Below are 26,754 nucleotides of genomic sequence, written 5' to 3'. Positions count from 1 at the left end.
GGTCTCATATCTTGGCTTTTTATTGGCCACATTTTAATGCGGTGACACAATTGTCAGTAACTCGGTATAGTCACCTTTTAATAAAAGCAGAAATCTCTGTCTTGTACTTATGGCATCGGGTCTGGTGTCATGTTTTGTTTTTAGAGCAATGACTCAATGCCATGACATCCTACCGAATACCAATTACCACCCCTTCTATATTTGTTTTCACTAAAATAAGTGTTCTGTGTGTTTCCTCTTGTTATGGAAAAGTTTCCATTCATCTGTACATATAGATATTTTTGCATGTTCCAGGGCTGTCCGGATATTTCCCTTTTTGACCCTAATAATTAAAGGGGTTTTGTCTGGAGATGTAAAAACGTGGCTGCTTAATATCATTCGTCTACCGATTTTAAAAATGTTTTATGTAAGGTTTTATGTAAATGAGCAGAGAAGCGTCATATTTTGCCCATGAGGAGTCTCTTTTAGAGGCTTAACCTTGACCTAACATACATCTTGGTAGGGTTTCCTCCTGGCTTTCGTTGAAAAGACTTAAAATTTACAGATATCGATATTCAGGAATTTATTTTTACCTAATTTTATTCTTTTCCATAGGTTTTAACAGAGAAGGCCCAATCAGTCATAGGAATCCAAGACTCCAACTAAGGAAAACCTCAAGGTACAAATCACATCTATACTATATGAATTATATATCTGTATGTACGGTATATATTATATAAAATATGGTACACTTTACATCTATACATCTGAATGGAGCATGCGTCCTTCCACTCCACCCATATGTGAGAACGGGACCCTGCTCTGTGGATTGGCTCCGGCACACAGACCCTCGCCATTCAGTTTGTTCTCTTTATCCTGTGGATAGGGCAGTGATGGCGAACGTTTTAGAGACCGAGTGCCCAAACTACAACAAAGACCCGCTTATTTATCGCAAAGTGCCAACACAGAAATGTAATTTGTGATTTATACTCCCTGCTCTGTCACAGTTTTCATTGATACCAGCACCTGAGGACACCAATAAAGCAGAAAATAGTCCCAGGTAGTGCTGTCACTTTAAAATAGCTCTGTGCACAGCAAGTCCTGGGCTGTCTGGGACTGCAGGAAGATACCTGGAGTCATCTCTGGTGATGGCCTGAGTGCCCACAGAAAGTGCCATAGGTTAGCCATCACTGGGATAGGGGATAACTAGCACAGTCCTGAAATATTTAGGAGGTTAAATATTCTTGAAGAAACGGAGGCCAATTCTTATTTATTTTTGTTCCTTTTTGCGCACACACCCTTCATTTGCTGAGTAAGCAGTGTGTGTGGTCACGGCATCTCGAGAGCACTGGGCGTAGAAGCCAAATCAGTTTCCTTTTTTGAGCGAAAGGGCAATGGATTTTGGGTTTTATCCTCTTCCAACGCACATTCCTCCACCCCACGTCCGACTAGAATCCCTTATCTCTGCAAGTTTTCTCAGCTCCCTTGTGCCAGCCTGGAGATTTCCCTTTCATTAGACAAAGGGGATCCGGGAGATTTTCCATGTGAATTCCTCGCAGCCTGAGGTCACGTCACTTGTAATAATCCAAGTATTCTATAAGAATCTACATGGCTGAGCTGTCGTTGTGCAGCGGCCGTTCTCCTCCCTTGCCTATATACATGGCTGAGCTGTCGTTGTGCAGCGGCCGTTCTCCTCCCTTGCCTATATACATGGCTGAGCTGTCGTTGTGCAGCGGCCGTTCTCCTCCCTTGCCTATATACATGGCTGAGCTGTCGTTGTGCAGCGGCCGTTCTCCTCCCTTGCCTATATACATGGCTGAGCTGTCGTTGTGCAGCGGCCGTTCTCCTCCCTTGCCTATATACATGGCTGAGCTGTCGTTGTGCAGCGGCCGTTCTCCTCCCTTGCCTATATACATGGCTGAGCTGTCGTTGTGCAGCGGCCGTTCTCCTCCCTTGCCTATATACATGGCTGAGCTGTCGTTGTGCAGCGGCCGTTCTCCTCCCTTGCCTATATACATGGCTGAGCTGTCGTTGTGCAGCGGCCGTTCTCCTCCCTTGCCTATATACATGGCTGAGCTGTCGTTGTGCAGCGGCCGTTCTCCTCCCTTGCCTATATACATGGCTGAGCTGTCGTTGTGCAGCGGCCGTTCTCCTCCCTTGCCTATATACATGGCTGAGCTGTCGTTGTGCAGCGGCCGTTCTCCTCCCTTGCCTATATACATGGCTGAGCTGTCGTTGTGCAGCGGCCGTTCTCCTCCCTTGCCTATATACATGGCTGAGCTGTCGTTGTGCAGCGGCCGTTCTCCTCCCTTGCCTATATACATGGCTGAGCTGTCGTTGTGCAGCGGCCGTTCTCCTCCCTTGCCTATATACATGGCTGAGCTGTCGTTGTGCAGCGGCCGTTCTCCTCCCTTGCCTATATACATGGCTGAGCTGTCGTTGTGCAGCGGCCGTTCTCCTCCCTTGCCTATATACATGGCTGAGCTGTCGTTGGACAGACGTATTTGATAATAAGATACAGAGGTATTTTAGTGAATCTTAGGTCTAATGCTTCAGGGATCTCCTGGTCCACCAAATAAACGCATCTATGAATAGTGCCCTATAAATCAACCATTTTTTTGCTTCATCAAGTTTTACTTCTTTCAAATATATACATGTATTTACATCAATTCATTTTCATTTTCTTAAATCTTCTTATATATTATAACATTTTTTCGGCTAGTGTACGTACGTCCTAGTGAGTGTGCTATCACATGAATTTTAAAGATATAAAGATATAAAGAAATTCATCTCATTTGGCGTTCTAGTAGTGTTTTTTTTTTCTTTTTTTTCTTCTTCGCAACACTCACATGTTTGGAGGCCCCAGGGCTGAGACTGCCTTGTCTCTGACTGTTGGACAGAGTGGTATCGTCCACCTGCTGTGACGTTTCGAGGGACACGCCCCCTTCCTCAGACATCATTGTACATGGCGATCGTTTATTAGATCTGGCGACAAGTTCACATGCGGCTTCCCCCACTTATTTTTGTTCCCACATTACATTTCTATATGGAATAATGACATATTTTTGGATGGAATGTGAGCGGAGGATAGTCTTGTATAACTAGTCGTCCACCAATAAACCCAGTCAGCAGTGATGTAATATTTCCACAGGCTACACAACCAGTTTATTTTCATTTAACAGTTGTATTACAGCCATGACCCCGTGCATCTCTCTGGTGGATTTCAGTATCGGAGAAGTTAATCTTGTGTCAAATGCCTTTCGGAATGAATTTCCTTGTTAAGGGATGAAAAATGAGACCGGTGTTTTATAAGTTTGTATGGTTTGTGGAGCAACAGTTTTATTAAAGGTTTACGGGAATCGGAGGTCAGATCCTTACCAGTGGGAAATTGATGGCATATCCTAATGCATATAGAACACCCATGATTAAAGGGTTTTTCCAGGACTAAAATATTGATGACCTATCCATCATCCAATGGTTGTCGTGGTGCAGGGTGTTGGACTTCCATTATTGATCTGATATTGATGAACTATCCTAATGAGTCAAGGCTTCCCCCTGCCCACAGGGAGATGGTTTCGATTACCCCCTGCTCACCGGCAGCGAGGGACATCGTACAGCACCACTAAGCCCAGCTGTATATACCACCAATTTGCTAATCTCTCCCAGTGCTCTCCTGCTGCAAATGTCATGCATGTGCAGATGCCGACACAGGGGATCTGTTAGTAATTTTGGCCATACAAAGCTGCATACCGTGTTCGGTGTTGGCCCTGGATATCTGTGTAGTCATACCTTTGTGAATGTTGTTAGTGGTGCAGGAACTGTGAAAAGTGAAGTTCTAGTCCAGCTCTGCAGATCTTTCAAGGACTCTGGATGGGTCTTTGGCCTGAAGAGCTTTCTGCTCTCTACATTGTGCCGCTTACCAGCCCCTACCCTCTTCTATGAGTAGGGGATGTATCAGGATTTTGGTTGGATACTTACAGCACTCTCTCCAAGCAGAGGGGAGGGGCTGTGGAACAGTTCATTGCAAAGAACAGAAAGCTCTTCAGGTTGAAAGACCCGCCCAGGGCAGTTGTAGGAGCTCTTTCAGCATATTTTGCTACTTATTACAGCCACAACTGTGATTCCACAGTTCTATGGGGCCTAGAACCAGCACTGTCTGCAGTTTTAATATGGTCAAAACTGATAACAGGTTGCCTTTAAAATGAGGCCCATCATCCAATAACACTTACCGCGTACGTACCAGCCATCTGCGCATGCGTGTGGTGTGCAGCAGGTGAACAATTTTATCAGGGCAGATTAATGGGGTTGGGTGCATAACTTGCACGCGCAGATTGCCGACTTTGCCGCTTGACTCCATTGAATTGAACAAAGCTTAACTGCAATACCGCTTATGAACAGAAGGGGCAATTTAAAAAAAAAAACTTTATTTTATTTTGTACAACCCTTTTTATGTAGAATTATTGTCAGTGATCGATCGGTGGTGATGTTATATTTTATATCCCCGATTTGTAGCTTCCAAAAAACCTTTGGCTGCGGAATTCAAGGAGATCTCGGAAACAACGCAAAGGATATTGATGCACACATACTTGCTGTTCTTCCTAAAGGTAGGAACCTGTAATATATACATCTTTACCCACCTATATACTCTCTGTATATTCGCATATGTGACTTTTTATATAGACAAATCCCCCACTAGACACACACGTTCCTAGTAGAAGATCCTACTGGCACGTTCTGAAAGTGAACACTATCATCTTCTGCCTCGGTTATTATAAGTGCTGCAGTTGCTGCCTCATGTGGAGCCAGCAGATTAATATTCCGCCTCATGGAAACTCTGAGATATGGAAACCTGGAAGCTGTTCCTCTAACACCCGTCCTGGACGCTGCTTACTATAAAGAAAGTCGACGTTACTGTTCCCTGTTAATCCTCTGGCAGCCGATCCGGGGGTTCACGTGTAGAACGTTTCATTAAGTTTAATATTGAGGTTATAGCTGTTTTCCATGGTTATTAATTGTTCATGGGGGAATTTTTTCTTTTCTTTTGTAGTAACTTGTGTTTTTGTCCTTTTTTAAAATTGGCCTTTTAATATTTAAGTGTCAAGAAATGTAACGCTGATACTTTGTAGAAAGAGCTGGGAGCGCAGAGCTTGAGGTTAGCTGCACATTGGCCGCTTGCTCCATTACTGGGTCAGCGAAGGTTCTTCTTCTGGGTGGGGCTGTCCTCGTACTTTTATAGATGCAGCGTTTTCCACTGATTTTTCTTTTCCTTTCCCATTTTATATGCTGAGAAAAATCCAGGGAAAATAGATGGTTAAAGGAGCATAGTTTATGGAAACTCCACCGTTTGTCAGCTTAAATCTTTTAATTCTTCTGAATACCAGCTTGCAGGTCCTGGTCTTTGTAGGGTACACAGTCTATTCTCTCAGTCCCAGATGCAGACTGAGGCCAGTTGCCCACAAGCCAAGAGACAAATTCAACTTTTTTTGGGTCAGTGCTAGTGCTATCTGACTATTTGATTTTTGTTGTCCCAACATAACTCTCATCAGAATAGTGTATGCTGCAATCTTTCGGTTATGGCTTCAACGTGCAAAGCATCGATGGGTAATTGTGCTATGCATTCATCCAATCTGTCAAAGTAATATCTGCATGCTGTCTGACGTAGACTCTTGTACGTAACAATTAATGGGAAAGGGGCCGAAGCTCAACTCCACAACTTTTATATGAGTGCTGGAGGACTCGCAAGAAAGGAGAACATCAGAAAGGAGGTGTTACCAGTTTGGACTCAAACCCAAAACCCAAGGCCTGCAAGGCTAACCAACGATCCACTGTGCAAGTGGCTAGAGTTGTGTCCCCAACTAACTATACAGAATATTTATTATAGATGTTCAGTCAAAGACTTTTCTAGGTACATTTACTAAATGTCTATTTCACTGTAAAGTTTAAAGGGTTTTACCCTTGGTAAAACACTTTGAAATCTTTTACATTTTTCATTGCCCTTTTAAGAATTAGAAAAATTTTCCTAAAAATATGCTCAATAGATTTGCTATACACAGTAAACTCTCTAAAATCTCAGATGCTTCATTCCTCTAATACTGAAAGTGTTTTTACTCTTTAGTTTCAGAGTTGAGAAAACTTTTTGAGCCCAACCGGAGGGTGATCACAGAGATGAAGAGGTAAGTGCCACGTGATGACTTTGATAGTCACAATTGATATGTTGGGGTTCTTTTTATTGATGTGTGTTTTGACTTTAAAAATAGAAAAAAATTAAATAAAAATGTCAGTGAATTTAAAAAAAAATTATTTTATGTTCCATGAATGTGCTCTTCTTCTTCTATATCAGAAAGGAAAGAATTGCGAGACGTCTTGAAGGCATTGAAAATGAAGCGCCCCCTATTATGTTGCAGAACAGACTACTGGAGGAAGACACCCCAAGATACATGCGAGCAACTGATGCATATAACCCTCATATAGGTAGGTGATCTCTATAGAACAGTCCTCCCTCTTCATATGGTATGTATGTTTTCAGCAATAGGGCAAAATTTCTGGTTGAGCCATTTCTTTCTGTGGGTGGAGGCCTCTCCATTTTTTTCATGGACATGGTATGAAGTATGGGGCAAAGCAAATGTGTAAAGTTTGTTTGAGAAAACCCCATAGTAACCCATGCAGCTCTACTGGACAGGCATACAACATCTCCAGTCAGAAGTTGCGAGTTCCCACCTCATGGATGAATAATTAATAACATTTGCCCAGGAGTCCTCCTATCACTGGTTCTCCTGCTTGTTTCTTATGTAGTCAATGAATATTTGATGTTTAGAGTTAACGCTTGCCTACATGGAACATGCCTTGGTTTAATGTCAATTCTCTCGAAAACCACTTACAATATTTCGTTTTGCTAAATGCCCTTTTATATATCCCCCAGGACACTCAAATGATGACGCCACTTCAGAGTCTTCAGTAGAAGCACCTCCAAGATTACGATATCATCCAAAACCATCGGACAACAAGGCCGAGACTAGTATCGTTCCAGGAAACATGGATGTCCCAGAACAGGAAACTAAAGCGGACAGGATAGCAAGATACAAAGCTGAACGTAGGCGCCAGTTGGCTGAAAAATATGGCCTACCTTTGGACACTGAAGGAAATTCGGAATGCCAGTCTAGGTATACGCGAACAAGGAAAGACAGCGACACGTCTGAGAAGAGGTCGGGAATTCTTGAGGATGATGATTCCAAGGACAGTCTATCTGATTACTTGTATCGGCCGGAGATCCGGAAGACTCGTCTACCTGACATGAAACTTCACGATGTTAATGAAAATTTAGCCACCCGAGATGCTCTGCAAAATTTGGAAAATAACCAGTTTCATGGAATCTCAAAAGTAGATGGTCCTGCACCAGTTTCTTCTTATGCAATGGGAAATATTTTGGGAGAAGCACCACAGTCGCCCAAGGTCCCCCGTCGCGCATCCCAGACCTCGCCAAAGCGCCCTTCATCTCCAGTTTCTTCCACTTCTGAGCAGCAGATGGAAATCAGGCAAGGGTAAGCAAGAATCTAATGTTTATTGCTTTTCACAATACAGATTTTGAATTTTTTTTAGTTTGTCCGGGTATATATAAACTGATATGTGAGTTTTTTGCAAATTGACCACGTTTGAGCTTGAAAATCTCTAATTTTAATGTAGTGATGACCACATAAAGAAGTAACGGAGAACCCGATACCAGCGATGGGTCTTTTACGTCTTTTCTTGATGTGTTTTTCATGGAATCACTGTTCATCTACAGAAGGAAAAATATTCATCAGTCTCCAGCTGCTGCTGATTGACAGCTCTTCCCTATAGGGTACATAGAGGAAAAAGCCGTCCTTCAGCCATAGGTGGGCAGAACCAGTAGTGAATGGATGTAAAGGACTCAAGAGCTCAGTATTGTGCAGGCGTCTGCCTTGTCTCCTTTCATACCTTAAAATTGTGATTTTTATGAAATTACGGTATTAAAATGGTGTCAAATATAGATAAATTAAGTCCTTCTTACCTAGAGACAGATTCCCTCTAAGTGGTCCCTTATAAAGCCCGGTCTGGCAGAATATGGTGGATTTTAGGCAACTTTGCAGGTTTTGTGCCACTTGTAGAACAAAGGGACTTCCTTGACCGTGCATCGAGAACCCAATATAATGTAACCCATGGAACAGCGCCGGGAAGGCCATTGCGCTGGAATTTTTTTCGGAACTTTCTTGTACCATAATCTTGTGTATTGATTCCTTTTCCTTGTGGTCTTCTCATTGAGGTCCTAGATGCATCATAATTGTTTTAGTATATCCGTTGCTTTGGATGACTATTTGGGAATAGAAGTCCATGACGTGTAGAAGACTCGTGGAGCCTGAGAATTGCTTTCATGTTGTGGTGCTGTATATATTCTCCTATAGACGCCTCCATCCTTGTCCTCCATATGTCCTCATTGGGAACAGCCTGTAGATTTTGTGGCATAACCCGTAAAAGTCCTGCAGAAAAATCACACAAGTGTCACATGGACCTCTGACGTACAGTATGTAGTTGAGGGATTCTGGAAAAGGTTACAAACCTTTTGAACGCTTTGCTACTATTTTCACCAAAGAACATTTCCCGTTCGGATCCATCTCCAGCATTTTAGGTCATAAACTCTGACTTTGGCTTTCTTATTCTTTGCAGTTGAATTTTTGTGTAACTTCTCGTGTTCTGTGGCTTGGATGCATGGAGGGTGTTGGATATAGTCGCTCTCTCTGGTTTTCGCTGTCTTCTACAATAAGAAACGTCTTCCGATGGGTTTCATTTTTGGACGTTTTGTGACTATTCCTACTGAAAACTGGGGTAAATCTGCAGCACGGTGATCTGTTCTTTAAGGGGTCATCCACTTTCGGCACATAATTGATATTGTTTGTGTACTGAAAAGTTATCCAATTTTACAATGCACTTTCTGCATCAATTCCTCATGGTTTTCTAGATCTCTGCTTGCTGTCATTCCATAGGACGCTTCAAGGGGGTATTCCCACTTTGGCAAATCAATGTTATTCGGCAAAAAATATTATTTTTCCAATATACTTTCTGTATCAATTCCTCACAGTTTTCTAGACCTCTGCTTGCTGTCATTCTATAGAAAGCTTCCATGTTTATTTCCAGTGGACAGAAATCTGACCATGGTCACACAGGTGCACGGCTCGTAAGTATCATAGAGAGTAATCAGAGCCGTGTGATATAACGAGCCGTGCACCTCTGTGACCATGGTCAGATTTCCATCCACTGGAAGTAAACCTAGAAGCTTTCTATAGAATGACAGCAAGCGGAGATCTAGAAAACCATGAGAAATTGATACAGAAAGTATATTGGAAAATTGCATAACTTTTCATTATTCAGACAACATCCATTATTTGTTGAAATGTGAAAACCCCTTCAATTGTTTTCTTCCTGTGGATAGAAATCTGTCAAATATTTGTTGAAAGTGGCCAACCCCTTTAACTATCCATTTTCTGCATTAATGGGATTATAGGTCCCTGACCCTTGACCTTGAGATCGCGGAGTTTGGTGCCCACTACCTCTACACTGCGCCAGACGTTGCATTGTGGCTGTGTTTGGTATTAAAGCTCCCTCTTATTAATTTCAATAGGGCTGAGCTGTGGATGGGCCACGTGATGTATAGACTTGGAGTCACCGGCCTGTGAAGCAGAAGCCGTGATCACTAGAGCTCATTAATGGGGGATGCTGAGTGTCCGACCCCCACCAATCTAATATTGATGACTTGTTCTAATTATAGGTCATCACTATTTCCGCCTTGGGGAAATAAAATTCCCTCAAATTACACTTGTTTACTTTGTACGGTGGAAGAACCTCTCTAATGTTTTGTGTGTCACATATCGGCACCCAATCTAACATGAGGTTTTTTTAATGTATTTGCTGTGTTATTCTGGCTGATCCGTCCTATAGTCCTCCTAGTAATAATGTGCCAGTCATTTGCAGGGACGTGGTCCTGATGTGAGACCTCACACTCTGCATGTCGAGGAGTGTATCCATGGTGGGGAATGTCCTTGGCAAAGGGAGATTTATCCCTTGTGTATTTATCCCCTTCAACTTTGGTGCTCTTTTTTTTTTTGTCCCCCAAAAATGGTGTCAAAAACTATGGTTTGTGTGTACGACATGACGAATCTTCTACGATTTGGTGAGGACTGTCCCATGTTATGTTCACCTCTCTCTCTCTTCTAAATCCACCGCATTAATTTCAGTATAGAGAGAAACATTAAAGGGAACCTGTCATCAGCAATTGACCCCCTTTTGCCTTCAGAACTGCTATATATATATATAATACCCTCACCAGCCACTTTATTAGGTACACCATGCTAGTAACGGGTTGGACCCCCTTTTGCCTTCAGAACTGCCTCAATTCTTCGTGGCATAGATTCAATAAGGTGCTGGAAGCTCCTCAGAGATTTTGGTCCATATTGACATGATGGCATCACACAGTTGATGCAGATTTGTCGGCTGCACATCCATGATGCGAATCTCCCGTTCCACCACATCCCAAAGATGCTCTATTGGATTGAGATCTGGTGACTGTGGAGGCCATTTGAGTCCAGTGACCTCATTGTCATGTTCAAGAAAACAGTCTGAGATGATTCCAGCTTTATGACATGGCGCATTATCCTGCTGAAAGTAGCCATCAGATGTTGGGTACATTGTGCTCATAAAGGGATGGACATGGTCAGCAACAATACTCAGGTAGGATGTGGTGTTGCAACGATGCTCAATTGGTACCAAGGGGCCCAAAGAGTGCCAAGAAAATATTCCCCACACCATGACACCACCACCACCAGCCTGAACCATTGATACAAGGCAGGATGGATCCATGCTTTCATGTTGTTGACGCCAAATTCTGACCCTACCATCCGAATGTCGCAGCAGAAATCGAGACTCATCAGACCAGGCAACGTTTTTCCAATCTTCTACTGTCCAATTTCGACAAGCTTGTGCAAATTGTAGCCTCAGTTTCCTGTTCTTAGCTGAAAGGAGTGGCACCCGGTGTGGTCTTCTGCTGCTGTAGCCCATCTGCTCTTCTGCCTACCTTGGTTGTAACGGGTGGCGATTTGAGTCACTGTTGCCTTTCTATCAGCTCGAACCAGTCTGCCCATTCTCCTCTGACCTCTGGCATCAACAAGGCATTTCCGCCCACAGAACTGCCGCTCACTGGATGTTTTTCTTTTTCGGACCATTCTCTGTAAACCCTAGAGATGGTTGTGCGTGAAAATCCCAGTAGATCAGCAGTTTCTGAAATACTCAGACCAGCCCTTCTGGCACCAACAACCATGCCACGTTCAAAGGCCTCAAATCACCTTTCTTCCCCATACTGATGCTCGGTTTGAACTGCAGGAGATTGTCTTGACCATGTCTACATGCTTAAATGCACTGAGTTGCCGCCATGTGATTGGCTGATTAGAAATGAAGTGTTAACGAGCAGTTGGACAGGTGTACCTAATAAAGTGGCCGGTGAGTGTATATTGTCGAGAGTAGAGAACAAGGGAAGACTGCATATATTTGCAATGTGGGTCTTGTAGCCTTTGTGCCTCTTGGCAAGATGAATCGCTTTGTATAACGCGAAATGAATCGTCCTTCACGCCCTATATCCCCTGCATGTTCTACCCCTCCCTGTGTCGCTTGCATGTCTTTTATGAAGAGATGAAATAAACACAGATTTTCTACAGGACGGTGAGTGCCGACTTTTCCTTTCTCCTTTGAGTACTACCAGTGTATTGTCAAGCAGTGTAACACCATCTAGATTTTGTCTCTTTCATGGCCCAGTGTGGTGACATCGTCCAGAAAATCAACTTAGAAGTGAGATGTAAATTGGTTGCATAAAGTCAAGGAGGTGAAGATTTTAACACTGAAGTTGGGGTGAGGGATCTTTGATCGCCTCCTCCTCTGTGATTGACATCATGCATCGGACTTCAGGAGATCTGGTTAGTTCTGTCTCTGGATGCAGGACAATCAATTACAGTGAATGGGGGTGTTCTGAGGAAGAGAGAGCTTGACTTTAGTGTAAAAATCTCCACCTCCTTGACTTTATGGTAAAGTTGATTTTCTCGATGATGCCACCACACTGGATCATGAGAGAAACAAAATCTGGAAGGTGTTCAGTTGTATAACAACGTACTGCTAGTGGTTTGTTAGGTCACTTTCTGCGGACAGGTTCCCTTTTAAGACCTTTTCAAAAACTTTGCGGAGCAGCTTAAGGCCTAAGGGAACAAAGAATAGGCATACAATAAAATCCAGCAGATGTTGGTGGTTGTCAGAGAAATCCACCCACGTGATACACAGCCGTTAAAGCTCACCCTGCGGATCAGATATCCGCAGCACTAGGCCATTTCTGATGCAGATTTGTGTGTGTATAAAGGAGAGATTTGTATAATAGAGCAGTTTCCCGAGAGTGGGTGGGGGCGACCGCTTCTCACTGGCCGCTCCCATGGGACACAGGACACTGCCCTGCGAAAACAGAGAACTTTCGTCTAACTTTTCTTTACATCGGAAAAAGCCGGCTGGGGGGGAAGAGGGGGAGCCAGTTAAAGGTCTCCTGATGACAGGTTCTCTCTAACTTTTATAACACAAAGCCTTTTCTTATACACTGAGCAGTGATGTCATTGGAGCGCTGTGTTTATTCAGATGTTATCTCCAGGCGTTCTTACCCCCTGGCTATGTATGGATGCTCTTATTTCGGAGATACGGTGACTTCACAGCTGTGTATATAAGAACTCGCAAAGCTCCTGTACTTAAAGATGGATTTTTTTTTTCCTCCACACTATCAATTGTATATAAATGTATAAATTCCCAGCCCGATGGGAGACAGGTTATTTGTGTGTTTATGGTCCCTTTGGTGGGCCTAAAGTCACTCTGGACAAAAATCATGTAATTTCCAGTTTTTGTGTTTTTTGTTCATTTTATTTTGTTTCTCAAAGTTTTCGAATGTAATTGTTTTAATTTGTGTATCTTGGGATCTCCGCGCGCCGATATATTACATGTAGTCAGGTCAGAATGACTCGGGAGTAAAACAAAATCCCATATGTTAATATTTAGCGAGTGGATGTCAGATGGTATTTTAATAGATACCAAATGGTCCTGAAATAATAGAAATCCTCAATATTTTCCTTTCTGCTGTTTTACTCCTCTCGTCTCTTTTTGTGAGAATTCGGGATGGTCTCCACAAAGTGATGATTTCATAAGGGTCACTGTAAAAATTGATGTAAGGGAAATGTGTGGATGGCGTGGACTCTGGATTTCGGAGCGGGTTTAGATTAGTATTTGGTGTGTAGGAATGGTCACTGTCTTTTATAAAAACATTTCACATGTAGAAGAGTCGTGTCCGGAGTTATGATTGGTGGGGATCTAGCAATTAGACCCCCTGACAATCTACAAAGTGACTGTCTGTCTTCTATGGGCTTTCTTTGACCTAGTTGCCTGTTTTGGAAGGAAGATAAGAGGAGCCAAAACCCCTAAAATGAAGGGATTTTTAGAGCGGTTGTCTGGCCTTCTTAGACTTTTTGATAACAGATTCGTTATACAGTCAGTCCCTGGGTTACGTACAAGATAGGTTCTTTAGGTTTGTACTTAAGTTAAATTTGTATGCAAGTCAGAACTTGTATAATTGTACCTCCAGACGACAATTCTTTTTTTTTTTTTTTTGGTCTTGGTGACAATTTTGATTTTTAAAATTTTGTGGTACCATGTAAACAAGGATTATCAATAAAACTTCATTACAGACACCTTACAGCTGATGATTGCAGCCTAGGGCTAATGTAACATCCAGAGACTTCACCAGAGGTCACATTAGGTGGAGAGATCAGTGTGTAACTAGGGGTCATCTTTAAGTCTGGGACTGACTGTACTCCGTGGCTGGGACTATGCTTTGAATGGAGCTATAAGAAGAAGGTCTAGCAGTTTGACCTGCACGGTTTTGATACTGATGACCTATTCTGTAGTAGATCCTCAGTACCAAAAATGAATAAGGGATCAGACAAACCCTTGGGGTACCCACTGACCATTCAATCCAGTGAGCATAGTTTTCCTTATGTGGACACATTTTTTTCATACCACTCTGGTGTCTAACCCCATGTCCTGACAGCCCTATCCAAACCATGTAGAAGGTGATGGTTAGCAATTTGCCTGATCGCGCATGTATTTCTACAGACAGAGATGCGATCAGACTATGTGTGAACTACTTCTCGAGAGAGATCCAAATGTTTTTTTGTTCCATTAAGAGCGTTGGCCAAGCATTTGGACCTAACAAGGAATTGGGCGCTGAACAAATCTCACATTTATCTCAATGGAAACTAAATTGTGTCTCGCTATTGACTTTTGTGTGGGAAGAAACTCCTTTTAATTCTGGCAAAAACTAGTCACTTGTTCTCCTCTATGTGTTTAGGGGAAATCTGAAACCTTCAGTGTTTATTGGACACTAAACTACCTCTCCAAACCTTGGAAAAAGCTGAAATGGAAGGCAGAGCATTATAAATTCTCACAGCACATTACGGCTTCCAAGAAAACCACCGCTGTGTGATCCTCCGCTCATGTTACATTGCATCGTAGGGCTAATGTTAATCAGGCAAGAGACCGCAACGCAATTACCTAATACACAGCTGTTGTTGGAAGCCCCTCTTACAGGTAGTAAAGCGTCTACTCTTATCTGGCAGCATGAAATAGAATAATGGCTCCTATAATTTTTGGCTATTCTTTTAATGACTAACTAGATTCTTCCAGCCGGCCAAAATGAGATTAGTTTTAAATGTACTGGGAGAAGACCTCTGGCATATAGTCTCCCACCTTGGATTCTTCCCCTTCCTTGGCCCTTTCCAAGAAAATCAATTAAAAATGGGAGTTTCAACTTCATTGATGGCTTCTGACTGCTTCAGGGATGCAACCATCTGCTTCCAGCTCTGCCTCCGGTGGCTTACACTCCACTGATCAGTATGGGGGCTGTGTGTCAGCCCTCGCTGATCAATCAAAATTGTACCTTACCGGGACCTGTGCGTGTTAGATGTTAAATACTTTGTAGGGTTTGGTGATGGTTGCCTCATTTGCTCAACCGTTTTATGTATCGGAGGTTGATGGGCAATGTACCCATCAATCTCCCAGCAGGACCCCATGGAAGATGTTGCTAGTAAGAAGCCATAGCCTGCAGTGCCCCAAAATTCCATTTGATTTCTTGGGGTTCCACCACCGGGTTCTTTGCAAATGACAAGAGGAAGGGTCTTGTGTAGAGTTTTGGATAGTCGAGTAGCCATTTCCATCAGTCCCCATCAGACGTGGACACTCTTTCCATGACTTGTTGTGGGACCCCCCCACCTGTGTATCTGTGAGGTGTGAATGTGGCCTAGCACCTTTATGGTTGCATCTCGACTTTTCCCAAAGACGGCAAGTTTAGTGGGTAAGGCACGTTCAATTTTTAACATAGCTGTGTCAGAAATGTGAACATGCACAGTAACATGGACCATTCTCATTGTGCCAAGAATCGGGCTGTGTCTGCTCCATTGAATTTATGATCTCCTTTCATGTGACATTTTTGATGAAGTACAAGAGCTTTAAGAATGTGTGTTGCATTGCCTTCTGTGGTGGTTGGGAATTGGGAAGACCGGACTAAATCATATGGTCACCATTCAATGCCGAGGTCCCTTAAAGGCCGTCTACCACCAGGAACAAGGACTGTATGAAAATAAGCCTTAGGGTATCCAGGCTCCATTAAAACCTATGAAGCATGGAGCCCCTCAGGCTCATTTGCATACAGTCCTTCACCCTATTGGTAGATGCCCTTTATCATGAAAAGTTAATGTGTATTTTCTTCCATATATTTTCTTACATCTGAGTTTTAGGATTATCCGAACTTCAATTACAATAGATCCAACCGGCAACTTCTATATCTGGGTTGAGTTCATCCATCTGCTCGGTCTTTGTTTTTTGTCTGTGTCTGTACATTTGCAGCTTGTCCATCCTTTTTGATGAATGGGAATCCTTCTTCCGTTTCAAAATTTTCCAGTACCGGAACGGAAAATGTAGAAGTTTTGGGCTGTGGTCTTCTTGCCAACAAATACTGAAATTTCCCTTTTTCCAACACCTGCTCTGCTTCTTTTTATGACTTGAAAGTGAGCGGCGTGCGGTATAATGGACGCGCCATGTACGGTATATTAGTCTGGATTACTGGAAGGCTTTTAAGGTGATCTCTTTTATGTAACAGTGCAGGGAAGCAGACACCAGAGTGGTTCCTGCAGAAAGATTCCCATGGGGACACAGCGTCTCTCATCAGCTGGCCCTCCAGGTACCAGAGCTTGTGGTTTTGTGGCTAATTCTTACAGATTATAATTCGAGTTGCTTATCCTTAAAAAATTTTTTTTAACCAAATCCAAAAATAACCACATTCACCCCTTAACCACAGATCTGGAATGGCCCGTGTGGCATCACATACGCACCCGTGTTGTTTTTCTCTGACACAAACGTATTGCACAACTAATTGGCTAGTAAATTTAAAAAAAAAAAAAAATTTAAAATAATAAAAAAACTAAAAAAAAGTTTATTTCCATAATGACTAAATGTAACCCTTTCCTTTTACATACAATTAAGGGGTATTCTGAAATCAGATTTTTGTTTTCTTAGACCAGAGTTAGTTTTCTGCTCACATAGGGTCTTCTGATGCTCTTGAACCCAGTGGCAACTGTCCCCGTTCCCCCAAACTCCCCCCCCCCCCCCCCCCCACTTCCCCAATTTCATATAAGAATTGTTGTGTACATATTATGTGTCATTTTTTTCTGATGTCAGAAAACCCCTTGAATAAGGAATGCTCTAAAGATACATTGTATATTCAAACCTTTTCCTTCCTGTTTTATTTAATATTTTTGTGCTTTTATTGTTGTTTTTTTTATTTTATTTTTTGCTTTTAACTGATGGAACTTTCTGTTGAATGTTGTATTAAAAAATTTTAAAAAAATTGCGCCAGACTAGTTCTACTCCACAACCATAATGCAGGTTATTACATTATCTTGTATAAAGTGCTAGATTTATTTTTGAAACTTAACCGAACCCCTCTCTTGCCTTTTAGATAATTCTGTTTTAGTTCTCCTCAGTTCTTTGTAGACATATTTATTAAATTGACAACTTGGTCTTATTCGTTGTCCTTACAATGCCTAATTATTTGACCTGGTAGAAGAGTATCACATTCACATCACTTGTGTTGTGGATATGTACAGCATATATTTGCAGGTAGTCTCCCGGTGTATACCTTGAGCGTATCCATAAACATATACTGGCAGACGGAGGCATTTTGCACAGTTTGATATATAGTGTGAAAACACTTGATGGATAGAACGGTGTATACACTTGGTGGAGGCTAAGGGGATGGATGCAAAGTATTGCATCCATCTCTGGCCTCCTACGAGAGTACACTCGGGAAGGTTCTCGTTGATGCAACTGTCCATATAAGGATGGTGACATCACTGGGGAAACACACTGAACATCTGCAGCAGCCAATCACTGGCTTCTGTCAATGTTCACTCACTTTTGGGGGATAGAGAAGAGCAGGACAACCTATCCCACTGTATGAGTATACAATGGGATAGAGTTTAGCCATCCATTTTAAGGACACTCCAGAAATCCCCTCAATATATCCTTACTATGGAGGGCAAAAACATGGTGTGATCCCAGCCGAACACCTAGTTGTCAATTTTTTTCATACATTAAAGGGGTTATCCCGAGGCTGAAAAACAAGGCTGCTTTCTTCCACAAACAGCGCCACACCTGACCATGGGTAGTGTGTGATATTGCAACTAAGCTCCATTCATTTCTATGGAGCTGAGCTGCAATACCAGCACTAACCATGGTCAGGTGTGGCGCTGTTTTTGGAAGAAAGCAGCCATGTTTTTCAGCCTCCGGAGAACCCCTTTAATGCATGTGATAAAGAAGGGGAAACACCTCTTGTAGTCATAACATTTTCATGGGTAACACAAGTAGTCATCTCTTATAGGGAAATGGCACCTTTTGGGGCCCGCTGTAACTCCTGGATCCAGGTGTAGCCCTAGACCCCCTTGGGTTATGCACTTGGTGCAGAGCTCAGCCTATATTACTTAGCTGGATGGGCTTTATGAACAAACCTCCTGCTGGAGGAGACACGTTGGCCCAGATCTATTATTCTGCATATAAAAGAACATCTTTGGAACTTGCACATGTATGTATGTTGAGTTGCGGCTGCTCTGTGCCGACAAGACAGAAAAATGTGCACCTTAAGTGGGTGTTGGTGCTTAGTCGGAGTTTGGAACATATTTGGTACATATTTATTACAGCGACTTGACAGAATTGTCGCACGCTGTAAAGTAAAGGTGCACCAACAAATAATGGTTCAGACTTCAAGGCAGTGGAGGGGGCGTCAGATTATTGAAGACCGTGCACCAGTATACAATAATCTGGTGCACCCGGCACACTCGAAAGGCTAACTGCACTTGGTGTAAAAATCTGGGCCATTGTGATACTAACAGTTTATCCCAACACACTCCCCCCTTGTAGGTTGTAATGGAAGGGTCGTGTGAAATTTCAGGGTTACACGACTGGAGCGATTTGTTGGAGCGAGTGTTGGGTGGATGTAGGCCGACCACAGCTGGTCCCATTAGGGAAGGAGATGAGTTGATATTAATGAAACAAGAGATTTTGGGTTGTTTTGATTGTTAACAAACCTGAAATGTGTCCTGAAAAGCTGTAGGGATAATCCAGGGCAGGAAATTGAGGAATTTAAGGAAGGGTCAGTACTAGATGTTGTTTCTTGTTAGACGAGCACTGCAGTGTTAAGTGTAGGGTCTTTGTTATAGGGATCTGGTCTATCCGAACGTGGGTAAATTTTTAGGTATTTTATTTATGAGAGAGAATCTTTAGATTTCTATATTTTGTTCTCCCTCTTTATCTTTCTATGAGTGGGCTATAGGTTTTAGATAATGGATTATAAGCTAATGCACTGACTGATGTTCTAAGCTACCACTGGCATGTAATGCTTCTTATCATAACCTACCTACCTTGTAAGATATAGCATTGATAAGCGGTAAGTTTTCTATTGGCTGTTTAGTCTACTGGTATAAAAGTAGGTAAATAGGGGGCGTTTAGGTTTGTAAATCTTAAGCCAAACTTAGAAGAGAAGACTTTGTACATTTGAATCAAACTATTTGAAGTGAATTGTATCCAATGAATATCCATGATCATCTCACCTGTCCTAAAGAGGACCATACAGGTTTTGGGGGTTGAAGCTAAATGCCTGTGATGGTGACCGTCTATTATTGTGTAGGTCAAACCCAATGTCTTCATACCTAGTTAAACCTCTAGAGAACTTTACAACCTACTACGTTAGTGTTGCGCCTCTTCTTTTTAGCTTTCTGTTTTTCTGATTCTTTTCTTGACTTTGATGTTTTTATATTGTCCCATAATTATTATACTGAAATTTAACTTTTAATTACATTTGGATTTCTAATTCGTTTTCTTTTTTAAAGAGTTAAAGTTAGAGACAGATTGGTGCGCGATGAGAACATGCAAGGGAGTCCAAAATTTGACAACGAGACCTCTACCCAAAAGAAGCACCATGCTGCCCCAGTCTACTATAAACCGTTTCAATCCGAGAACTCTGCATTCGAAAGGGTCTATAAGCAGCCAACCCCAAGCCGTCAACCCATCCACGGCTACATCCAGCCGGCTAATGTAGCTCACACACCAAGGATTGTGTCACGTACCGAGTCTGACAACGTTATGGTGTCTGCCTTTACTACCTCACTTAGAAATCCAAGGGCAGCCAATGATGTGAATGTTGATAAATCTCGGCAAATTTATCAAGGCGTGACCAATACCTTCGAGCCTTACAAAGCGGAGACTAGAAATGGCAAGATTCATGACTCTTTTGAGGAAAATCCAAGATTTACATCCTCCTACGTCGACAAACAGAAAAGTGAAAATATTTCACCTCCTGACGAAACTCTTCCATACATGTCACAGAATGTTCTACCACAGAACAAGCCATATAACAACTCGGGGAAAGCCGAAGCGATTATGTATCTGCAGAGTGGACTAGCTGCACCCGCCTACAGAGCGATGGGGCAACCCAAGGAAGTTTCGACTATGAAGCATAAGATGCTTGTGCGCTCAATGTCCGACTCGGGCACACAGAAATCTGAAGCAATTCAACTAAAAGATACAGAAGAACAAAAAGAGATGGTATTTTTGGGCACTGAAGACAATTCCCACTTGGCCAACGGAGAAGCTGGTATGGTGAACACTAAGGTGTCTGTTGCCCAGCTTAGGACTGCATTTTTGGAGACGGCAAATTCCATCAAAAAAGTGGACCCGTGGGTGATATTTCCAAATTTTTTCCCCCATTAATAGTGTGTGGCCCCCTGCACGTCCTCAACTTACTGCACAATATATTCCTAGACGCACTTGTTTGGTGACCAAATAGAAATCCTCACACTGTCGGCACTAGGCTATCTCTCGTCTGGAATGTTTTTGTCTGCCCTCTTGCATGGTTTTGATGTGTGAAATGTTTGCGCTGCTCTTTTCTTCCATCCTTATCTTTCTCTCTCTTTTTCTCCCTTCTCTTTTTTTCCAATAACCTTCATCGTGGTTACAAAGTGAACCCAAAGCTGACATGCCAACATCAAGTGTTGATCTTGGTCCTGCCAATGAGCGGGAAAGAGGCCCGAGAAGGCCAAGACTCTATATCACTCCTGGGGACAATAGAAAAACCTCCGAAAGATTTAGAACTCAACCTGTAACTTCCGCGGAACGCAAAGAAACGGATAGGTACGCATCGCGACGAATAGCCCAAATGAGGCCAGTGTTTCAACGCCATAACCTTGTAGTTTGGGCTACAGCCAAATGGATATCGATGTATTTTACTTGATCATTTTAGCCGATGATATTAAAAAACAATGTTACTTATTTTTCGATAAAAATGATCATGGCTTTAGGTTGATGTTTTTAAGGTTTCCATATGTTTTATGTCTTTGCAAAGTTGCTGTGAAATGAATGCATGCGTTTTCCATAACAAAATCATGAATGTCTTTTAATCTGTCCAGTTAATGATCATTCTCTTTTCTACAGGACGACGTTTCACCCATCCCCACCAGTGCAGACCGCTGAAGGCAAGTATACCACTATTGGGCCCAGTTCACATCTGCATTATTTTATTTGTTATTTTGCATCAATGTGAGCCAAAACCAAGAGTGTCCAAGGTGTTATACATTGCCTATACCTGGTGAAATATCAGAGAACTGAACCTACATTGTCAGTCTTTAAAAAGTGTGCAAAATTTGTGTTTTGTGGCTATAATATATTGGTACACATGTGCACGAATCTGTGAAACAAGAAAGCGAAAGTGGGAAATAATCAATCCAAAATTGCTATTTGGCACTTGGTTTTCTATGGTCTCTATCCCCTTTTAAGATGCCATTACTTATTACACTGTATTTTTGCACTTCTAATGTTAAAGTGTAACTAATCAGTTAGCTCAATTTTACAAATGAAAAGTGCAGAGGATAATAGTAAACTTTGTTATATACTTTATTATAGAAATCTTTTCCTGTGTCCTGCTTTTACTTCCCTCATTTTAAGCAGTGTGTGGAAATCCGTTTTCAATCCTGAATCCACTGACAGCTGAGAGATAAAGGAACCTGATAAAGTGTCTATAGACTCGAAGGGGTTTTCCCTGGGAAATCGTGAGGCCCTATCCTGGCAATAGGTTTTAACTTGATCGGTGGGGGTGTCAGTGATGAGACCCCCACAGATCACAAGAACATGGGGTCCGAGGAACCTCTGTCAGACACCTCGTTTTCTACAGAGATGAGCGGAGAAGCCGGCTGCGCATGTTCGTTCTGCTCCATTCATCTTTATGGAGCTGATGGAGAATGCTCACATCATCCAACGGTCCTATAGATGGGGCCTAACTTGTTTCCTAAGAAAACCCCTTTCATCTTTCTGAGAATATTAGACTATCCAGAGACTGTCTAAAGAGTTAATCAATATTGTCCAGGTGTGGAAAGAGTTAATCATTAGCCTCCTTATCTGAAGTGGATGGAGCTCCGAGGGCTTTCAGACATACTGATCACTACAGGAGAAAGAAGCAGAATAAAAGCACAGAAAAGCGGCTTTACTTAATAACATATATTACAAAGTTTACCATTCTCACCTGCGCTAAACATTTCTTCAATAAAAATGCTTCAAATGTTTAGTTACTCTTTAAATACCTTGTCCACGATTAGAAACACACGGCTGCTGTTTTGGGTTTTGATCTGTGCCGCCTTAGTTCAGACTGGGGATTTTGGCCCGAAAAAATAAAAATCCCTGCCCTTGATTTATAATGAGGCCGTGGGATCCTTTTTTTTTTTTTTTTCAAGTAAATCAATAAAAAATAAGTAGAAAATCGTATGTTCGTGTAGTTTTTCCACTAAAAGTAATTTAAACACAACAGAGGCTATCCCTTACCTCAGTGATGGCAAACCTATGGCACGGGTGCCAGAGGGTGCACTCAGAGCCCTCTTTGTACTGGGATGACAAACTTGGTGCCCACAGTTTGCCAGAGAGGACTCTGGGCCTTCTCCTGCAGTCCCAGACAGCCCTCTCAGCGCTATTTTGAATCCACACTTCCTGAGCTGTCTGGAGGAGCTACAGGAGGAGCGAGGAGCTGTGGACAGAGCTGGATTAACATTGGAACTCCTGATCCGGGGCTGTGCTTAGAAGGAAGTTACAATGATGATCCAAATTTCTCCTCCTTCCTCCTTCTGTATTGGTGTCCTCTGGATGCTGATACGATTGGAAGCTGTGACAGAGTAGGGATCCCTGCTTTACATGGAACCCTAGGGGAGACGTTTTGATCACCTAGTTTCGGTTGCGCTCCTCAGCTACCAAAAGACCCAGTGGAGATGTGTATTGGGCCTATGTCTGTATGTATGTATGTTTTTTTTTTTTATACTCCAACATCAAATGTTTTAGAACGTCATTTAGTTCATACATGTAACCGTGTGCATAAAATGATTGACTAAATATAATTTTCCTACAGAGGAAGCGAAGGTAGACGAAAGAGCGAAACTTAGCGTCGCTGCAAAGAGGCTTCTTTTTAGGGTAAGTAAGACATTGCCCCATGTTTGATCTGTGTGAAGACCTGGTTATTACAGAGTTCATTATTTTTGGGACAATTATGCATGTCCCATGTCCTGCTGTCTTCTGTTGGAGGTAGGGGGTCCCCCTTTATCAGGCGTTCCTTAGCAATGGTTGGAGGGGTGCATGGATGTTTCTCAAATAGTACTTACCCTGGTAAAGTTTCTGTAAAGCTGTCAGTCTTGGCGTGTCATGTGACCCCTGGGCAGTAGGACACGTGACTTCCTGTGACGTCCTGCTACCTTCCGGCAGATGGATGTGGCTGTGCAGACATTACAGTTTGCATCCCCCCCCCCCCTTCTTTTTAACCACTTCCATCAATGGGATTGGACGTTGCAGGAAGTCCCAAGTCCTATTACCCAGGAGTCACATGACCTGCCGGTATCAGTAGCTTTACAGAAATTTTACCCACGCAAGTAACTATATGGGCGACCCTTTTAGGTCTTGGCCACAAATCTTTATCAGGGTAAGTACAACCCCATTAATAGTGGTCCTTGGTGCTTCACAGCTAATAAGGAGACTGTGTAACAGTTTGTGAGTTTACATGAGGGAGGGGCTCTGGTAACACCTCCCTAGAGACCTTCTGGCTCATTATCATAATTTTAAAAGTTGATTTTTGAATGCATATGGGGCCATGGATAACAAATTTAAGAAAATTACCACAGTCACGGTGCCTGGATCTATGAGTAATGTACATTGTTTATCAGGATGGATTTTGTTGGTCGGTTTCCTGTGACATGCGTAACAAACGTGGGCCTTTGGTCTATCCCTATTCACAAAAATGGTAAATTAGTTAGTCAAGTGTATCTAGACAGGAAGAAGAGGGAAGGGGAGACATTGGGGTGATATAATAATACTTAAATTTAGATTGAAACTAGAATTGAATTTCACACTAACACTGGTCTGATGTCAGCATTGACATTTTAACCATTTATTGGCGTATTAAACAATTTTATTTCCCTTTTTGATCTTTTCTGTTGTTTTTGGAGCCTATTAAATCCTTTTCTTTCTCCCTGGCTTATTATTTTATCGCTTTGGGCCTCAGTTATTCTTCTTGGCGTAGCTACTAGCAAAATGTAATTTCCTGCCAATTGTTTCTAATAGACACCTTTAATCTGTTGTTGTATGTGTTAGACTGCAACAGGTTTTATCCCTTTAACTGCTGTTATTTCTCTTGTGCCAACAATTTTACATGTTATTGTGTAATAAGTATCCGGAGCTCCCTCGGATCTATTCTTATGCCGATGTGTAATGTGGGTGCAGATGTGAAGGGATTTCTGGGTGACATTCTGTAAAACCTGTTCAATTTCAATTGTGTTTGCGTGGGTTTCCTCTGGGTCCTCCGGTTTCCTCCCATACTCCGAAACATACTGGTAGGTTGATTAGATTGTGAGCCGCACTGGAAACGGGGACCAATTTGGCAAACTGTGCAGTGCTGCGTAATCTGTGTGCGCTATAAATATTGTTGTTATTATTGCAGGAAATGGAAAAATCACTGGACCCGAAAGCCCCGAAACCTCGTGCCAGGAACGCGGCGGTGGAGAGGAGGCTCCGCCGTGCCCAGGACAGGTCCCGCACTCAGCCCGTCACCACAGAAGAAGTGGTGATTGCAGCGACGTAAGTGTTGGCACGGGCCCAGCTTGTTGTAGTGCAGGGGCTGGGCTCTCTTCCCAGTTTATTAGTTAGGATGAGGGAAGAGGAGAGGGATGGAGAACTTGTCGCTTGGGGACCCGGGCACATCACCGCACGTCTGCCAAAATGATGGATATTGAGCGAGATGTGCTGTGTTTCCAAAGGGAATTGAGACATGAATCATTTGCTCTGCAATGTAGTCAAGACTTTTCCAGGAAAAAAATTGCTCATTATTTCATCCCTCGAACACCAAATAAAGTGCACGCTGCGTCTTCTGAAATCTGAGCGGGTGATACTTCAGCTACGTGGTAATTGGGTTATATGTGACGTGACGCTGTAAGAGTGTAACTTTCCTGGGTATAGTGAGATCTTTCGGATTTGCATTCTATGTATTCAATTGTTTCATATCCTCGGATTACTGTGGATACACTGTGCAGCAACAGGGGCAGTTATATGCGGAGTGCACAGGTAGCACTTGTATCCTGTATCTATTCCTGAATGCGGCATAGACCTCAATTCCTCATAACGTTACAAAAATATCAAATAAAATATTTTTTAAAAAAATATAGGATAGGTGGGACATAGGTATAGACTTGGGTATATGTTACGTAGGAGCGCAGTGTGGAAAGTAGTTTTAAGCACATAACAAATGGATTTGCCCCATAATGCTCTATAGTTACAGCAAATAATACATTTTAGTGCATCGCCTCTATCCATAATGGGCTATTTTTCAAAATTGAAGTTAAGCCTCATGCACTTACATGGGTTAGGATGTGATAGGGCTGATACTGAGATTTCTATGATTTGGTGTAGGATTTCTGAGCAAAATAAAGAAAATCCCAATTCTCACCTTCTCCTTGAAGAGATACGTTGTCTTTTATTCTTGTACAGTTCTTCCGCTTATCTTTTGGTTTTTACTTTTTATGTTTTTAGTTATGGACTCGTCATCCATTCATACACCTTTACCTCTCTCTCGCACAGCTATTCACGTTATAGGCTGTATTTTTTTTAACCCTTTTCCTTTCCTCTCTGCTCATGTGCTATTCTTATTTTCTCCTTTTTTTGTGATGTTTAAAGCAAGCCTAGCCCTGCCGCACACACAGTGACTACACACACTGTCACCCCGAGACTCCCTAGTCCTACTGTAACTAAGAGTTGTGTGCACCGGATCAGGTACTAGAGGGGACGTGTCCTGCATGTCGGACATGACAGATGCCAAATGAATTATTAACACCAACTGTTGCTGTAACACGGTCACTATAACGTGTGTGTGTGTGTGTGTGTGTGTGTGGTGTGGACGCATGACTCCTAACCTGCAGGAAAGATGCATGGAGTAAAACCAGTGTTATTTTTTTTTTTTTTTTCCAAAATGACTGTTCTTACAAATAAAATGTTTCTGCTCCGATCCCAATGGCACCGTAGGCTCGACTGCACTGTACTCCCTGCTATATGCTGACACACAGGAAGTGGTTAGGGATGATTGCTCAGCCAAGCATTGGACAAAGTGGTGGCCTGCTTGGGCCATACTTGTGCTATTGTGTGTCGCATATACCAGAGTGCGGAATGGAGTTTGGACCTAGTGAAGCCTTGGGGTATACATTTTTTATGTTAGTGGATCCATATCTCGACGATTTATAAATATTACAATTAAAGGATCTGACCTTCAATGCTTATTCACACAGATATGTCTGGTGTACACTGTGACCTTTCTGCTTGCAGCATGTTATAGAGCAGGAGGAGCTGAGCAGATTGTACATAGTGTCCTTTCTGTAGGCAGCATGTTATGGTGCAGATGGAGCTTAGCAGATAGTACATAGTCCTATCTGCTTCCAGCATGTTATAGAGCAGGAGGAGCTGAGCAGATTGTACATAGTGTCCTTTCTGTAGGCAGCATGTTATGGTGCAGATGGAGCTTAGCAGATAGTACATAGTCCTATCTGCTTCCAGCATGTTATAGAGCAGGAGGTGCTTGGT

General features: G+C 42.5%; 1 protein-coding gene across 13 annotated transcripts in view; it reads left to right on the top strand.

Annotated features, from left to right (window-relative positions):
- Nucleotides 1-26,754, top strand: part of SVIL (supervillin) — a 90,138-nt gene that overhangs the window by 5,249 nt on the left and 58,135 nt on the right. For 9 of the 13 annotated variants that reach the window (XM_072154062.1, XM_072154068.1, XM_072154067.1 and 6 more), the window contains exons 2-12: nt 595-658; nt 4,492-4,583; nt 6,095-6,152; nt 6,320-6,450; nt 6,899-7,517; nt 19,497-20,342; nt 20,626-20,796; nt 21,097-21,137; nt 23,051-23,112; nt 24,629-24,765; nt 25,858-25,953. In XM_072154062.1, coding sequence (XP_072010163.1) covers nt 595-658; nt 4,492-4,583; nt 6,095-6,152; nt 6,320-6,450; nt 6,899-7,517; nt 19,497-20,342; nt 20,626-20,796; nt 21,097-21,137; nt 23,051-23,112; nt 24,629-24,765; nt 25,858-25,953 — 2,317 coding nt within the window. Of the gene's footprint in view, nt 1-594; nt 659-4,491; nt 4,584-6,094; nt 6,153-6,319; nt 6,451-6,898; nt 7,518-16,193; nt 16,295-19,496; nt 20,343-20,625; nt 20,797-21,096; nt 21,138-23,050; nt 23,113-24,628; nt 24,766-25,857; nt 25,954-26,754 lie in introns of those variants that run through there. The other 4 variants (XM_072154069.1, XM_072154072.1, XM_072154074.1 and 1 more) reach the window with 2 other exon arrangements.

The sequence above is a fragment of the Engystomops pustulosus genome, chromosome 5 (assembly GCF_040894005.1).
Source record: "Engystomops pustulosus chromosome 5, aEngPut4.maternal, whole genome shotgun sequence".
Lineage (NCBI taxonomy): Eukaryota > Metazoa > Chordata > Amphibia > Anura > Leptodactylidae > Engystomops > Engystomops pustulosus.
This window is presented reverse-complemented; position numbering and strand designations above follow the sequence as displayed.